Raw genomic sequence first — 18,530 nt, 5'->3', positions numbered from 1 at the left:
AACTGGCTTGAGTGTGTTCAGCCTTAAAAGCAACAGTCTGTAAGATGCCCTGTAATTTCCAGTAGATAAATATACCCTTAGATTTTTAGGAATATGCATAGACATACATGTACCCTAGGTGGCTAAAAGGGGTCGCCATTGTTTAACTTTAGGTTCTCTCACTAAGCAGAGGTGCTCATTCAGGGCTCTGTGAAATCCTGCTCCAGTTAATAGGAGTTATGCCTTATGTTGTCACCCAAAGTCAGATCTGTTTATTTTCCAAGCTACAGCACATCATATTTGTATTCTTTTGACAGTACAGCGGGAAATGTAGAGGGAGACAGATAGTAGGGGCATAGACAGAAGTTGGCCAAGACGGGGCTCAAACCGCTATCGCCAGGGTGCATATGTGGTCCTGAGTCGGGAGCTTAGGCCACTACACCTGACTCCGGCACAGCAAACAATATTTTACATAAAGCATATCATAGAGTTCAGTCTGGTTTGTGTTTCTGTATCGTGACAACACTACACCCACCAGATTTCTCTGTTCCCTCCCTAAGGGCAAACACTGCATCCTGGATGTGTCGGGCAACGCCATCAAGAGGCTGCAGCTGGCCCAGCTCCATCCCATCGCCGTTTTCATCAAACCCAAGTCCGTGGAGAACATCATGTGAGTGGGAGCTGATTCTCTGTCAGCTTTAGATGCTCATCCACCTGGTACAACTGTCAGCTTAGTTTAGAAGACTTGATGGTCGCTATTAGCTCCGTCGGTTTGGCGCTTAACTGGCGCAAAAGCCTGTATCATGCACTCTGCAATTAACATTTTTAAAATAAGAAGTTTAGGTCGGTTATCGGTGTGTCTTTCTACATTTGTTTTGGATAGCTAGTTGTTCTTGCCGGAATTAGTACCTGAATCTAGACGCACTGTTGTGTACAGGGTTTTCATTGTGCTGTTCTCTCCCTTTCTATCAGGGAGATGAATAAGAGGCTGACGGAGGAGCAGGGCAGGAAGACCTTTGACAGAGCCGCCAAGCTGGAGCAGGAGTTCACCGAGCATTTTACAGGTGACAAACTAACCCATTTCTCTGTGACCTTGGCATGACATGGGACGGTTAGTTTAACATTTAATTGTTTAGTTTATTTGTATGTGTGTAGCACCCTTTTTTTAACACAGGGAAATCTTTAAGGGGCTTCACAGGCAAAGAAATTACGATGAAAGCAACAGAGTACACACAGCATTACAAGTAGATGCATAGTAGATGCGTATAAAGGCTATTGGATGAGAAGCCACGAGCTAAGCTTAACCAGTCACTAAGCCTTTTTTGTCTCTGTTTCAGCCATCGTTCAAGGAGACACCTTGGAGGAGATCTACGAGCAAGTCAAGCAGATCATAGAGGAACAGTCTGGCCCGTTCATATGGGTGCTATCCAAGGAGAAATTATGAAGAGGTCACAACACTTTCTACTCCCCCGTCGTCCTCCTCTCCTTTTTATTTATGATTTATGCCCTGTTCTGCTGAAACTGGCAACACTACCCTACTATCTCCCAAACGGTCCGAACCTTATCACCCCCTTCTTCCTCAATCCCCCTCCTCTGCCAGGCTTCTCTCATGACCTAAGTCTTCGGTCCCACTGACCGAGAAGTGACAGTGATGGCCAGTGATGACAACAACAAATAGCCAGAGCGGCAGATGATGTTGTTAAAACGGTACAGTTCCTTAATGCTTAAAGGAGGTGACTTTCTACGAAAAAAGGAAAGTGAAACAACGTTTAAGTGACTCGCGGCTTAAAGGTACCTCCTTTTTAAGTCTAGTTTTTTTTTCCGAATCGAAGAAGAAGGAAGGAAGCATTAGGTTATAAGTAGCGGAAACACAAAGCAAAACTTTGCACGTGATAGCTTTAACAGCATGTCTTTTTATTACCTTTTTCCACTTTCTTTTACCCCCCAATCTTCATCCTTCAGCAAATTTATCATAGTACTCTTCTTCTTTTTTTTTTTTACACAGTTGTATTCACTTTTCCCCCCGCTCCTTACCAGTGTATCCATGTTAGAAAGCCATTGGATTTTGTGTCTTTGAGCGGCACACAGATGTTTCTTGTGCGGCACTTGATTGAACAGGGTTCTTCAACTCAAGTCCTGGAGGGTAGAGTGTGTGTAGTGTGTCCATTCAAAGGGTTTTACTCTGACCTCTGCTCTTAACAAGAACTGTGTGACGGAAACAGCATTACTGTTTGTACGGTTGTAATTCTTTTAGCAAAGATATCATTTGCATCCTACATGAGTGTTTGATTTCTGGACTAATATTGACATTTTCAGGAGCAAAATGTGATATTGCTCCTACTAAAACACATAGTGCCCTCTAGAACTTGAGTTTGAGATCAGTGTAAGAACTATGGAGAGTTTTTAAGCTGTGTCTTGCTGTTTAAATGACCATCTTTGATCGTTTGAATTGTTTTTGAGAGTCCTTTTACAGATGCGAAAGTAAGGAACTGCCATTTTTAGGTGTCCTTAGGTTTGTCAGCAAATTGCAAATGCAAAAATGTAACAACTTTATTGTACAATGAGATTTTAACATATATTTAACCCTCCGTAAACTGCCTATTTTGTTATAATAAAAGTCTATATTGAACTTTACTTAAGCACTAATACTATGGGAATTATTTTCGTTGCATTTTTAATCATATATAAATACAAAAGTATCAAATATATTTAAATATGAATATATATTTTTTTGTTTTCTTTTACCACCACCTCCTTTAACATTTTATTTTTAAAGAAATTATTAAAGTCTACATCAGAAAAACGATTATTCTAATACAGTGCTCCCTTATTCTGGTTCTAAAGAACCTATGGGTATGCTCTTTTCCCCCACAACTAATACCTCAATTATTGATTAAACTGTGAAATTATGAACAGGGTGTCACTATTGTGAAACACTATCCCTGTTTCAAGTTTGAGGTGTAAGGTGAAGTTGCCCCTAGACACTGATCTTGGGTCAATTTAGCATTTTCCCCCCAATGGTTAAGGTTAGGATTGAGGGAAGGGAAGCTTATCCTAGATCTGCACCTGGGGGAAACTTCACCCTGGAGCAGTCAGAGAGTCTCTACTGTACCAGGACTATACAGACCACTTCCCCTACCCAGGTCAGGCCATAGAGGCCTGTGGTAAAACCAATGTTTTAGATTAGAGAGCAGTCTCAGAAAGGGCCACTATGGCAGCTAGAATCCTCCCGTGTCCTATTATAGTAACTGACTAGTCTTTACTCATGTGATAGCCTACAAGATTTTGAAAAAACGATGTAACCCATAAAACTACAGATGACTAGAAGTAATATAACATTAATATTAAATAACATAACATTTGTTTTTTACACCTGCCAAATGTTTAAAGGCCCTGACTTGAAAACAACACAGCTTCACGTGAGGAATGTACTGGCTATTCTTGAGTGGGTTTTTTCCAGAATGCAATGATGCCGGTTCTACAGTAGATATGGGAACTGAAGGTCCAGACTTTACCCCATTAGACTTTTTTTATAGACTTCATTCACAAGCTCCACACATGGCTTGTGTCCCTCAGCGAGGCCTCCCCCATCCTCGCCTTCAAGATAACAGCTTTTTCTACACCACAAAACTGCATCTTCTACCACCTCACCTCCTCCACTTTTCTTCAGAAATTTTTGGGACTGTCTGGAAACATGTAAATAACCTACCGATTCTCATTCATTCCATTAATCAGAGAGGAGAACAGCTCATAAATGAATAAAAAACAAAAAACATTTCTCATCCAACTTAGTGTGGGTGCGAGTCTTTTCTTTCTGGTGTGTGTGTGTGGTGCCAGATCTTAAACCCTATTTCAATTGACCACCCCTCAATTGTTTGTGTGTGTGTTGTAGTAATAGATGTGAGTCTTAAGATGCAAATTGCACTTGATTTCAAGACATATCTGTAGGCTGGTGCTCAAGGAATGACATTCCATGAGCGCAACATTACTTTTTTAAACATTTGAAGCTATACATCATGAGGTCATTGCAACGAACAAGCAGACTCGGCCTATTGGGGAAGTCCGATAGAGGCAGCAAGAGTGAAAAGCCACCCCAAACTGGTAACAGCAATATGGTTGGATGCCTCTAATAGGAGCCGGTTTCCTGGACCCTGCTCAAACCTTCTCCTGGACTAAAAATCATGCTCTATTCAGTCTGAGAATCTAACTTGTAAGGGCTTATTCTTAGTCTAGGAATAGACTTAATCCAGGTCTGGAAACAGGGCTTAGGTGGGTGTATTATTCATAATACACAGCCAACCAGTTTTCCACATACTGGTATGCTCACAACACTCCATTACACTATTGAGAAAAGCACTCAATAATAGCCCATATGGGAAGAAAAATATATATAAAATATAGGATACGTGAAATATTAAGAATTGGATTACGGAATGTATGGAAAATATATACTGAACAAAAATATTGTTTTGGTCCCATGTTTCATGAGATGAAATAAAAGATCCCAGAAATGTTCCATATGCACAAAAGCTTATTTATCTCCAATTTTGTGCACAAATTTGTTTACATCCCTGTTAGTGAGCATTTCTCCTTTGCCAAGATAATCCATCCACCTGACAGGTGTGGCATATCAAGAAGCTGATTAAACAGCATGATCAATACACAGGTGCACCTTGTACTGGGGACAATAAAAGGCCACTCTAAATTGTGCAGTTTTGTCACAACACAATGTCACAGATGTCTCGAGTTTTGAGGGAGTGTGCAATTGGCATGCTGACTGCAGGAATGTCCACCAGAGCTGTTGCCAGATAATTGAATGTTAATTTCTCTACCATGCCGTTTTAGAGAATTTAGCAGTACGTCCAACCAGCCTCACAACCGCAGACCACATGTAACCACGCCAGCCCAGGACCTTTTCCTGCGGGATCGTCTGAAACCAGCCACCAGGACAGCTGATGAAACTGAGGAGTATTTCTGTCTGTAATAAAGCCCTTTTGTGGAGAAAACTCATTCTGATTGGCTGGGCCTGGTTCCCCAGTCATCAATAGATTAGGGCCTAATTTATTTATTTCAATTGACTGATTTTGTTATATGAACTGTAACTACGTAAAATCGTTGAAATTGTTGCATGTTGCGTTTATATTGCTTTTCAGTATATGTCACAAATATACACTACACGGCCAAAGGTATGTGGACACAAATTAGTGGATTTGGCTATTTCAGCCACACCCGTTGCTGACAGGTGTATAAAATCGAGCACACAGCCATGCAATCTCCATAGACAAACATTGGCAGTAGAATGGCACTTACTGAAGAGCTCAGTGACTTTCAACGTAGCACCGTCATAGGATGCCACCTTTCCATCAAGTCAGTTCGTAAAATTTCTGCCCTGCTAGAGCTGCCCCGGTCAACTGCAAGTGCTGTTATTGTGAAGTGGAAACGTCTAGGAGCAACAACGGCTCAGCCGTGAAGTGGTAGGCCACACAAGCTCACAGAACGGGACCGGCGAGTGCTGAAGCGCATAGCGTGTAAAAATCGTCTGTCTTCGGTTGCAACACTCACTACCAAGTTCCAAACTGCCTCTGGAAGCAATGTCACACAATAACCGATCGTTGGGAGCTCCATGAAATGGGTTTCCATGGCCAAGCAGCCGCACACAAGCCTAAGATTACTATGCGCAATGCCAAGCGTCGGCCGGAGTGGTGTAAAGCTCGCCGCCATTGGACTGTGGAGCAGTGGAAACGTGTTCTCTGGAGCGATGAATCACGCTTCACCATCTGGCAATCCGACGGACTAATCTAGGTTTGGCGGATGCCAGGAGATGCCACCCCCCGTGCACAAAGCGAGGTCCATACAGAAATGGTTTCTTGAGATCGGTGTGGAAGAACTTACATTTACATTTTACATTTTAGTCATTTAGCAGACGCTCTTATCCAGAGCGACTTACAGGAGCAATTAGGGTTAAGTGCCTTGCTCAAGGGCACATTTACGTCATTTAGCAGACGCTCTTATCCAGAGCGACTTACAAATTGGTGCATTCACCCTATAGCCAGTGGGATAACCACTTTACAATTTTTTTTTTTTTTTTTTGGGGGGGGGGGGGGGGGGTAGAAGGATTACTTTATCCTATCCCAGGTATTCCTTAAAGAGGTGGGGTTTCAAATGTCTCCGGAAGGTGGTGAGTGACTCCGCTGTCCTGGCGTCGTGAGGGAGCTTGTTCCACCATTGGGGTGCCAGAGCAGCGAACAGTTTTGACTGGGCTGAGCGGGAACTATGCTTCCGCAGAGGAAGGGGAGCCAGCAGGCCAGAGGTGGATGAACGCAATGCCCTCGTTTGGGTGTAGGGACTGATCAGAGCCTGAAGGTACGGAGGTGCCGTTCCCCTCACTGCTCCATAGGCAAGCACCATGGTCTTGTAACGGATGCGAGCTTCAACTGGAAGCCAGTGGAGTGTGCGGAGGAGGGGGGTGACGTGAGAGAACTTGGGAAGGTTGAACACCAGACGGGCTGCGGCATTCTGGATGAGTTGTAGGGGTTTAATGGCACAGGCAGGGAGCCCAGCCAACAGCGAGTTGCAGTAATCCAGACGGGAGATGACAAGTGCCTGGATTAGGACCTGTGCCGCTTCCTGTGTAAGGCAGGGTCGTACTCTCCGAATGTTGTAGAGCATGAACCTGCAGGATCGGGTCACCGCCTTGATGTTAGCGGAGAACGACAGGGTGTTGTCCAGGGTCACGCCAAGGCTCTTCGCACTCTGGGAGGAGGACACAACGGAGTTGTCAACCGTGATGGCGAGATCATGGAACGGGCAGTCCTTCCCCGGGAGGAAGAGCAGCTCCGTCTTGCCAGGGTTCAGCTTGAGGTGGTGATCCGTCATCCATACTGATATGTCTGCCAGACATGCAGAGATGCGATTCGCCACCTGGTTATCAGAAGGGGGAAAGGAGAAGATTAGTTGTGTATCGTCAGCGTAGCAATGATAGGAGAGGCCATGTGAGGATATGACAGAGCCAAGTGACTTGGTGTATAGGGAGAAAAGGAGAGGGCCTAGAACTGAGCCCTGGGGGACACCAGTGGTGAGAGCACGTGGTGCGGAGACAGCTTCTCGCCACGCCACTTGGTAGGAGCGACCGGTCAGGTAGGACGCAATCCAGGAGTGAGCCGCGCCGGAGATGCCCAGCTCGGAGAGGGTGGAGAGGAGGATCTGATGGTTCACAGTATCAAAGGCAGCAGACAGGTCTAGAAGGACAAGAGCAGAGGAGAGAGAGTTAGCTTTAGCAGTGCGGAGAGCCTCCGTGACACAGAGAAGAGCAGTCTCAGTTGAATGACCAGTCCTGAAACCTGACTGGTTTGGATCAAGAAGGTCATTCTGAGAGAGATAGCAAGAGAGTTGGCTAAAGACGGCACGCTCAATAGTTTTGGAAAGAAAAGAAAGAAGGGATACTGGTCTGTAGTTGTTGACATCAGTGGGATCGAGTGTTGGTTTTTTGAGAAGGGGTGCAACTCTCGCTCTCTTGAAGACGGAAGGGACATAGCCAGCGGTCAAGGATGAGTTGATCAGCGAGGTGAGGTAGGGGAGAAGGTCACCGGAGATGGTCTGGAGAAGAGAGGAGGGGATGGGGTCAAGCGGGCAGGTTGTTGGGCGGCCTGCAGTCACTAGTCGCAAGATTTTATCTGGAGAGAGAGGGGAGAAAGAAGTCAAAGCATAGGGTAGGGCAGTGTGAGCAGGACCAGCAGTGTCATTAGACTTAACAAACGAGGATCGGATGTCGTCAACCTTCTTCCAGTGAGGAAAATGTGGCAAAGAGCTTCCTAGGGTTAGAGGCAGATGCTTGGAATTTAGAGTGGTAGAAAGTGGCCTTAGCAGCAGAAACAGATGAAGAAAATGTAGAGAGGAGGGAGTGAAAAGATGCCAGGTCGGCAGGGAGTTTAGTTTTCTTCCATTTCCGCTCAGCTGCCCGGAGCTCTGTTCTGTGAGCTCACAATGAGTCATCAAGCCACGGAGCTGGAGGGGAGGACCGAGCCGGCCGGGAGGATAGGGGACACAGGGAGTCAAAGGATGCAGAAAGGGAGGAGAGGAGGGTTGAGGAGGCAGAATCAGGAGATTGGAGGGAGAAGGATTGAGCAGAGGGAAGAGATGATAGGATGGAAGAGGAGAGAGTAGTGGGAGAGAGAGAGCGAAGGTTGCGGCGGCGCGTTACCATCTGTGTAGGGGCAGAGTGAGTAGTGTTGGAGGAGAGCGAGAGAGAAAAGGATACAAAGTAGTGGTCGGAGACATGGAGGGGAGTTGCAGTGAGATTAGTAGAAGAGCAACATCTAGTAAAGATGAAGTCAAGCGTATTGCCTGCCTTGTGAGTAGGGGGGGACGGTGAGAGGGTGAGGTCAAAAGAGGAGAGGAGTGGAAAGGAGGAGGCAGAGAGAAATGAGTCAAATGTAGACGTAGGGAGGTTGAAATCCCCCAAAACTGTGAAGGGTGAGCCATCCTCAGGAAAGGAACTTATCAAGGCATCAAGCTCATTGATGAACTCTCCAAGGGAACCTGGAGGGCGATAGATGACAAGGATATTAAGCTTAAATGGGCTAGTGACTGTGACAGCGTGGAATTCAAATGAGGAGATAGACAGATGGGTTAGGGGAAAAATTGAGAATGACCACTTGGGAGAGATGAGGATTCTCTTGACTGGCCTGCACAGAGCCCTGACCTCAACCCCATCGAAGACCTTTGGGATAAATTGGAACGATGACTGCGAGCCAGGCCTAACCGATCTCACTCACGCTTCGAACACACCCACTGCGTCATTGCGTTTTGGTACACCAGAAGTACATTCATTTCCAATGGAACGCTGCGTTTGCCGAGGCAGTTGCAGAGGCAGTAGCAGTGCGTTCTGTGTGGGGCATACGTTGGATTTATCGAACGTATGCATCAAACTGTATGCGTAAACGGGTTGACAGAAATGGTAGCAGAAGGTGAATGTTGAACTTTTGTTGCACACAAATCTAGATGATGCTGCATACTATTTTGCAAAATGACGCAATTGGTGTGTTCAAAGTGAAATGCTCTTGTGGCTGAATGGAAGCAAGTCACCGCAGCAATGTTCCAACATCTAGTTGAAAGCCTTCCCAGAAGAGTGGAGGCTGTTCTAGCAGCAAAGGGGGGACCAACTCTTTAATAATGCCCATGATTTTGGAATGAGATGTTCGACGATAGATACTTTTGGCCATGTAGTGCATGTTAAATGCATTGGAAAATGTAGTTAATGTATTTCAAAATACATTCTGAAATACATTAATGTATTTTCCAATACATTTTTTACGTATTTATTGATCTATTTGGTAAATATATATAAAAATGTATTAGAAAATGATTTGTAAAATATATTCCAACATGCATTTAAATGTATCTGTAAGATATATATTTCTTAATTAAAATGTATGGCAAATCCTATAGTAACAAAATGGTAACAGTCTCAGCAATTAAACTTTAGTAGGCTCTTTGATACCACTGACAGTGTACAAGCTTAAACTTTTAATACAGAACATAACATTACATATTAACTGGCATGACAATTCGTCTCACGGGAGGCCAGAAAGTACTAAGACAAAGCCACGCCTCCAAGTTATCTAATAGGCTGCCGCCATTACAATATATTTTGTCAAAATGCATTTTTATTGTACTTGACATATCAAAAGCACTAACATGCATTTAAATAACATATGGCTACAAACATATGATACATTATCGTTCATGTAGTGACTCCATGTCTTTCATGTGCATATGACAAATAAACTAACTTGACGAGAGCATTGCAACCAGATTTCTGGGGGTGCTGCAGCACTTCTATGAGTGTGCGTGTATTTGCGTGTATGTAGTGTGTGGGTTTTGTGTGGGAGTGTCAATGTAGTGTGTGTGAGTGAGTGTGTATGACTCAGTAATTTCTAGGAAGATTTTAACCCACTAACCCCCTAAAATACTCCCAAGTTTTCATCATCATTGTAAAGCCCTAGTTATTTTGTTGCTTTGACAAAGTTATTGCTGAAGATTATTATTTATTTCATGTGATTCATGATTCAATTAAGTCTGTCCATTTTAAGGTCAACCCTGTTATGTAAACTGAACTCTCATTTTAATATGGTGAAACTATTCCTGTTTAAATATTTCTTTAAAAATAAACATTGAACATCTAATAGTCAAATCATAGTGTAAAAGCAGGTGAGCTGGTTACTCTTTTTGGCAATTTTCTGGTATTTTGTGGTGAAAAACAGTGTTTCAAGCATATAACATCAACCCATAGAAATGTTAGGCTAGAAATGTTTATTTTATTTTATTGACTCTTGCATTCAATTGGACATCCCTGTTGCACACAACAAGCTTGTATTCCACCTGTCACAAGGGGATTCATGGCTGATTTTACTAGTAATTACCAGTTGGAGGGCTGTTCAAGTGGATTTTTCCCAGATGTGGTAAATTCCCACTTCCCACTTGGTGACAAACGCACCATAACACCACTAACCATCTACTGCGCACCAGGCCCAGTGCAGTAAGAACATTCGATTTTCCTGTGTTTTATATATATTTACAAACTATGAGGTTGTAATAATACTGTCAAATTGTGAAAATGATGATGCCTTTTAGTGTAAGACCTGTTTGAAAATATGAAGTTTTGGCCGGCATCCATCTATCCATCCATAACAATGAGCTAACGATGTGCGATTTCTCCTGTCTTAAAACATTTGCTCTTTTGCCAGGCTACGGTTCAGAAGAGATAGCCATCTACACAGCAAACACAATCACTTCAAACTGAAACTGGAATGACAGCAAACTAGCTGCATTTAGTGTTTTTCTATTGACATATGTATATAGCCATAAAAGTTATGCTGATTCATGATTTCGACTGGCTGAGAAAAGCTTCCAGCCTGTCTCTCCTCCTGAGATCGAATTTCAATATTGAAACAATGTTGCAAATGTCGGAGAGACAGACAGCAAGGTTATTACAAATATCCCCTGTTGAAAACCAAATGCTAGTCTAAAAGAAATGGGAGATAATGTCTAGATGCTTTTTACAGTGTAGATCTAGCATAGTGGTCACGAACCCGTCATCGCGATCTACTGGTTGATCTTCAAGTAGTGTTCCTTTCCTTTGCGCCTTTAGGAGCGCAATCTTCTGTCTGAATTATCTCAACTAAGTGAAATGAGTGACAACACTGTCAGTCAATCCGATGTCTAGTCATTCTCAACTAGCGAAAAGTCACAAAGCCACCAATGGGAATGCGAGGCAGTCTCAACTAACCGTATCCAACCACCATCGCCCGTTTGACGTGTGGTCCAATCATATTCGCCCTTTGACTTTAGCCCCGGGCCAAACTCGAATTTAAAAAAAATAATAACAGCGGCCCAGACACTCCTGCATCTGATCTTTGTTTATATCACACGGAGAGTTGCAGAGTAAGTATCTTTTATAAGCTTGCATGAAAGTGATTGTAATGTTATTGCTACTGTAGCAATATTGATGCTACTCATTGATGTTACACAGGAAACAAACCAGTTGGGATTTACTGTATGAATGTGCGGGTTGACAACATGCCTAGTAAAGTTTGCTTAACTATATATCTTTGTCTGTCGTGACTACAACGCAAAGCATATTGAAACATGGTGGCAGCGGTACTGACATTTTCAATGTTGGCTGGTGATGGCTCGGTCAGCATAGATGTAGAGGAGGACAGTGATTCAGAAGATGAAAGTGTTTGAGGAATGAATGTCTGTCTGTCTGTCTCTGTGTGTGCGTATGAGTTCTATAGGGGCAAACTGAGTATTCCACACATTAAGAACACCTTCCTAATATTGAGTTGCACCTTCTACCATATCCCGTTCAAAGGCACTTAAATCATTTGTCTTTCCCATTCACCCTCTGAATGGCACACATTCTCAATTGTCTCAAGGCTTAGAAATCCTTCTTTAACCGGTCTCATCCCCTTCATCTACACTGATTGAAGTGGATTTAACAAGTGACATCAATAAGGGATCATAGCTTTCACCTGGATTCACCTTGTCAGTCTACTGTATGTCATGGAAAGAGCAGGGCCGAGATTCACAGAACCTTAAGAAGAAATGTCTTCTTAACTGCCATTTTTCCCTTAACTATAGACTCATGAAAAAAGTTAAGCAAAGTTGCAATTCCTCAAAGGATATTGGAAATGTTATTGCACCATTACTTATGTTTCTCCTTAAGCAAAAAGTTAAGAAGGAATTAGATTCTTGAAATTAGATTCTTGAAAATATAGTTATTGGATTTGTTCTTCATTCCAAAATAGCTAAACCCTTGTCTTAAACTCTGTGCAGTGAGAGAATAAGATCATGAAAGCAATTTAACATGTTTCATTCACTCACAAACTTCATCTGAAAGTTTCAGTATTGATTATTTTAAACCCAAGAAAATGTTTTGGAACTCAGTACGAAATATGCTAACATGGTTGCCATCACTAGCTAGATAGCTAGCTAAATCGGTTGCTTAGCAACAAACATCTTAAGATTCGTAAGAAGATATTTGAGAAGTTCGTAAGAAAGTCATTACATTTTAACATATTGTTGAGTAATTGCACTTAAGAACTATCTTATTAACTTATTTGATTTCTTAAGAAGCTTCTGAAGTTTTTGCGTAAGAAGTGTTTTGTGAATCTGGGCCCAGGTGTTCATAATGTTTTGTACACTGTATATGTAAACTAGACACTATACTTTTGATATACACTATATAATTTGTTTTATTAGTTATCGGTATTGAGCTAATTGATTATTAAGTCATATTTATATTGTATTTTAACAAATGACAAGAAAAACATATAAGAAGTTATGTGACACCCTGAGCATGCTTTTATGTTCCTCAATCTCATTGATATCCTGCTACAGTATCACTTGTCTCTCTGTTTGCCTAAATGAATCAGTTTATGGTAACACTTTATTTTGATAGTCCATCTGTAGTCTGTAGAGCATCTATCTACTAACCCTAACCTTTATTCTAAACCTAACTCTAACCGTAGCAAGCAGTTGCTTATCAACACATAGTTTATTAATAGTATGACCATCTGTAAAGCATCTACAGATGGAAAATCCGGACTATCCAAATAAATGTGACCCAGTGTATCGATAAATAATTTAATGAATCAAATATTAACTTAACCCATTCCAGCAGTGCATTGTAAACTACACCATAACTTTCAGTTGTGGCTTGTTCCATTTTTCCATATAGCCGAATAGCTCGCTCTATTTCAAGCATGGTTTCAAGCAATTCGGCTACATGCATGTTCTCTGTATCTAAAATCTGTATCTCATATCCAAATCCATTACTTTTTTGAAGTAAAGTCTTAACATTTCATGACTTACTATTGTGACCCTATACATTGCCACCATTGATTTCAACTGTCTTAAATCATCTTTGAATTTTAATGCCTTCAGGTTCCCCTTCAACTCCTGACCTCCTGCCTGTAGCTTGTCTGCCCCTCACTGTAATGGGCTTTTGTGGCAGGTGGTAATGCCTGCCATTTGCCCTGTGTACCTGCCATAACTCCTGACTCCAAAGTAAAAATAGAGTGGGGAAAAAAAGTATTTAGTCAGCCACCAATTGTGCAAGTTCTCCCACTTAAAAAGATGAGAGAGGCCTGTAATTTTCATCATAGGTACACGTCAACTATGACAGACAAAATGAGATTTTTTTTCTCCAGAGAATCACATTGTAGGGTTTTTAATGAATTTATTTGCAAATTATGGTGGAAAATAAGTATTTGGTCAATAACAAAATTTTCTCAATACTTTGTTATATACCCTTTGTTGGCAATGACACAGGTCAAACGTTTTCTGTAAGTCTTCACAAGGTTTTCACACACTGTTGCTGGTATTTTGGCCCATCCTTCCATGCAGATCTCCTCTAGAGCAGTGATGTTTTGGGGCTGTCGCTGGGCAACACGGACTTTCAACTCCCTCCAAAGATTTTCTATGGGGTTGAGATCTGGAGACTGGCTAGGCCACTCCAGGACCTTGAAATGCTTCTTACGAAGCCACTCCTTCGTTGCCCGGGCGGTGTGTTTGGGATCATTGTCATGCTGAAAGACCCAGCCACGTTTCATCTTCAATGCCCTTGCTGATGGAAGGAGGTTTTCACTCAAAATCTCACGATACATGGCCCCATTCATTCTTTCCTTTACACGGATCAGTTGTCCTGGTCCCTTTGCAGAAAAACAGCCCCAAAGCATGATGTTTCCACCCCCATGCTTCACAGTAGGTATGGTGTTCTTTGGATGCAACTCAGCATTCTTTGTCCTCCAAACACGACGAGTTGAGTTTTTACAAAAAAGTTCTATTTTGGTTTCATCTGACCATATGACATTCTCCCAATCCTCTTCTGGATCATCCAAATGCACTCTAGCAAACTTCAGACGGGCCTGGACATGTACTGGCTTAAGCAGGGGGACACGTCTGGCACTGCAGGATTTGAGTCCCTGGCGGCGTAGTGTGTTACTGATGGTAGGCTTTGTTACTTTGGTCCCAGCTCTCTGCAGGTCATTCACTAGGTCCCCCCGTGTGGTTCTGGGATTTTTGCTCACCGTTCTTGTGATCATTTTGACCCCACGGGGTGAGATCTTGCGTGGAGCCCCAGATCGAGGGAGATTATCAGTGGTCTTGTATGTCTTCCATTTCCTGATAATTGCTCCCACAGTTGATTTCTTCAAACCATGCTGCTTACCTATTGCAGATTCAGTCTTCCCAGCCTGGTGCAGGTCTACAATTTTGTTTCTGGTGTCCTTTGACAGCTCTTTGGTCTTGGCCATAGTGGAGTTTGCCTTCGACCGCTGCACTACTCGGGAGGCCCCTTAGACTTGCTTTCAATGCGGTGTAGGCCGTCATTGTAAATAATAATTTGTTCTTGTGGTCCTCTGTAGCTCAGCTGGTAGAGCACGGCGCTTGTAACGCTAAGGTAGTGGGTTCGATTCCCGGGACCAGCCATACACAAAAAAAAAATTATGCACGCATGACTGTAAGTCGCTTTGGATAAAAGCGTCTGCTAAATGGCATATTATATTATTATTATATTATTTCTTAACTGACTTGCCTAGTTAAATAAAGGTAAAATAAAAAATAAAAATGAGTGACAGATCTATAACTCACATTTCTATGTGCATTTTGTCAGGTCGCCCAAAAAGGTACATATTGCAGCTTTAGCAGGTGAACAGACATTTGATATTTTGCAATGAAGTGTATAGGCTACCACTGTAAGTAGATCTACTATTGTTTTCCTTTTTTTCAGAGTAGGCAACGTTTCAGAATTCGCAGGCAGTGCAGCATATTTAGGTTCGGGAAAAAGTAAATGCAAAACATTATTGAATTCAAACGATCTGTTTACAGGTCCACAACAATTTGCTATTGTTTTAGTATTTTAACAACATTCAGATAGGCTACAGCAAATGTCACTGCAAAAGAAAACATTCTGCCAACACCTCCAAAGATATTTGATCATGTTCGCCATTGCTATTTCCATAAAGGTGAATGATGGGCGTTTTTCAGGCAGAGTTATAATGCTTGTTCACGCGCGCACAGTTTCAAGACAGGTCTGATTTATAAAGGGAATCTTGCGGCAAGTTTATAGATCTCAATATTGTTGTGTGTGCGCAGTCTTTTCAGAAATGGCACACGCAGATATTTGGTGTAAAATTTACGCAACGTTATAAATGAGGTGCCAGGCCATTAGTGCAGTTTTGGAGAAGCCTAGTTACCATCACGTGGAATTTGACTGCGGTCATGACTCGTGACTACAGGTGTGGTGGTAATATGGTCACTGTGTAACAGCCCTACCCTTGCTCAAAGTTGAATTGGAACAACACTCCGACTTGATGTGGCTCGTGGGATTGCTCAAAACACAGTGGGAGGGCTAAATTATTGGGTATTGGGATTGAGCCTATGACTACAGTACATTTCAAACAGCTGCCTAAAGGAGAAAACACATCGCACGGAATGACGATTCTACATGTAGAATGGGTTTCCACTCGGTTTGCAAATTACAGCCAGCACTCTGTTCAGAGGTGCTAAGTACTCCGGTAACTCTACCAGTGTGTCTGTGCCTCAAAATGCTGTGGTGCTGACAAACACAATAGGTGGGTGCTACACATCGGTAGTGGGGGAGTTCTACCCAAGGAGTCTGACTTCAGAGACTACTACTGAGAAGCGCCAGGGTGCCCTGATAAATGGCTCTGGACCAGTCTGAAACCCCCTGGATGTGACCCCCCTCCATTTCATCTCCAAACTGCCTCTACTCTAGCCTTCCTCCTGGCGCGGACTGCTCAAGCCATTAATGGACTACCCTGCCTGCCATGATCGTCCATGAACTATTTGTTTTTCAAAATTGCATGTCTATTTTTTTCTGTTGTTGCTTAAAGCTCTTTGAGATTGTAATGAAAAGTGCTATAAAAGTTTAATTTATTATTATTATGTGCCATGAGTCAGCTGTTTTGGAGCGGCAACTGTTGGAGAGGCGTTGCTGTCACACGTTCCACTACCAAATCACGCTCGGGCAACGGGCACCATCAAATTGGCACAGAGGATGTCAGTGAAGTGAGTATAGCACTGGGCAAGGGTCCTCTCTTCCAAGTCATTGGCAGGGGTTACACAAGCCTTTTATAGATTTTACACAGCACAAGAGACATAGAGAGGGACAAATGATTTATTATATAGTAAAAAAATAATGAGCAAAGAAAGAATGTATAACAACAGGGGAAAACACAGGAGGGGAATCAACCCCAGTAAATAAGTCTCCCAAAATGAACAACTTATGTTATTAGTTGGCCAGAGTTCGCAAGTGTTCGGTAAAACTTTACATGAAGGGTATAGGAGAGAGTGGCGTAAGTTGAGCCGTTTTTACTTTCAGCATCACCCTGTCAAGGGAAATATTCTATTACTTTGAAGCTTCTTAGAATCTACTTAGCATGTTAGCTAACCCTTCCCCGAACCCCTAACCTTAACCCCGAACCGTAAACCCTAGCCTAGCTAACTTTAGCCACCTAGCTAACGTAAGCCACACCAAATTGGAGTTCGTAACATATCAAATGTATTGCAAATCGTGTATGAATTGGAATTTGTAACATATCGTACGAATTTGAGGACGTAACATATCATACTCAATAGATGATGGACATCCACAAATGAATACATATCATATGACACGTAATATATCATACTAAATGGAGGGACACACATTTACCTTTACTATGTTACGTCAACCCCTGAGTCCAGGTTGAACCACCAGAGGGTGATAAAGGTGTATGCTGTCAAAGCTTCAGGGGAAGAGGGAGCCATGAGAACCTCTTCAATCAAACCAATGAGGTGGACAGAAGGAGTGAGTTCTATGTGGAGTTGTGATATGTGGTGAGAGTGTTCGTGCCCAAGCCATTGCAATGTGAGAACTGCAAAGGATATGGTTATGTAGCAAATGTTTGCAGACGGTTAAGGTATGAAGACCGGCATAAAGAAGATCAATGATGCAACTGTGGTGGGGACCACAATCCTGAGTTCCTAGAGTGCCCTGTAAGGGAAAAGGAGGTTGAGGTGGGCTGTCCATCAGATATCCTATGCAGAGGCAGTGGAACAGGTTAAAGGAGAAAGTACCATTAAATAAGCTATGGTGGTTGATGCTCTGCAGCCTGATCTGAATGGTTTTCATCAGTCAAGAGAACCAGATACTTTTATCGTGAAGAAGGTGGATTTTGTGGCGTTTATCGCTACAGTTATAAACTGTACAGCACAAGTGACATCATTGTGGCAGTGGCTGAAAAGTGTTTGGGACTTCAAGACCTCAGCTGAAGCACTGCAGCCTGTGTAGGGATCTGATTTTTAGATTTGAAAAGAAAGGAGGTTGATTTTCTATTTTGTTGATTTTTTTGTAGTTTGTATGAATATCCCCCATCCAGTCCCCCGTCCCCCGTCCTCCACATCGTTTCCAATTTTGGGATCTTTTTTCCATCCCGCACAGTAGGTGGCAGCATGCACATTAAAATTGTGAGAATGCCATTATACCAAAGAAGAAAAAGAAGATGTCGAAGAAGAAGCATTATATATAGAAGAAGAAGACATTGTAATATCCCTCAATAGCGCTGCTCATGTTGTCACCAAAGTGAATTGGCAAACAAATGGGTGAGCTCTCTTTGGCTGCAGTGTACCAGCAAAGGAAAGTAGCTTAGTGTTTTTCTTTTTTCAGGCCCGGTTTTTATAAAGCACTTGGATGAGAAATGCATTTGTAGAAAACAATTACGAAATCATCACATTTGATTGGCGGTACCAGGATTATTCACTTGTACTCTTTTCACACTATCGTGCCAACCCAAACCGTACTGGGGTGGCTCAGATATTTTCCTTTTACATTGTACTTTTCAGCACAGTTTCAGCAACTATCATGGATGTGTAACCAGGCCAGCTCAGCACAGTGAAAATAGTACTGAAGTCCTGTTAAAGGGGAAGCCAATATTATATTTTGCTAATTTTAGCCAGTGGCTAAACCACGGATTACAGTTTAACCT

General features: G+C 42.5%; 1 protein-coding gene across 2 annotated transcripts in view; it reads left to right on the top strand.

Moving 5' to 3' along the window:
- The window catches only part of dlg1b (discs large MAGUK scaffold protein 1b), a 265,655-nt gene extending 263,042 nt beyond the window's left edge, over positions 1-2,613 (top strand). For both annotated transcript variants that reach the window (XM_084187957.1, XM_084187958.1), the window contains 3 exons: positions 540-649; positions 952-1,043; positions 1,317-2,613. In XM_084187957.1, coding sequence (XP_084044083.1) covers positions 540-649; positions 952-1,043; positions 1,317-1,423 — 309 coding nt within the window. In that variant the 3' untranslated portion in view covers positions 1,424-2,613. The remainder of the gene's footprint in view (positions 1-539; positions 650-951; positions 1,044-1,316) is intronic.
- The last annotated feature ends 15,917 nt before the right edge of the window (positions 2,614-18,530 follow it).

Source organism: Coregonus lavaretus (genome assembly GCF_964263955.1).
Source record: "Coregonus lavaretus genome assembly, chromosome: 23".
NCBI classification, from domain to species: Eukaryota; Metazoa; Chordata; class Actinopteri; order Salmoniformes; family Salmonidae; genus Coregonus; species Coregonus lavaretus.
Note: the sequence above shows the minus strand (reverse complement) of the source record. Positions and strands in the feature narration are given on the sequence as shown.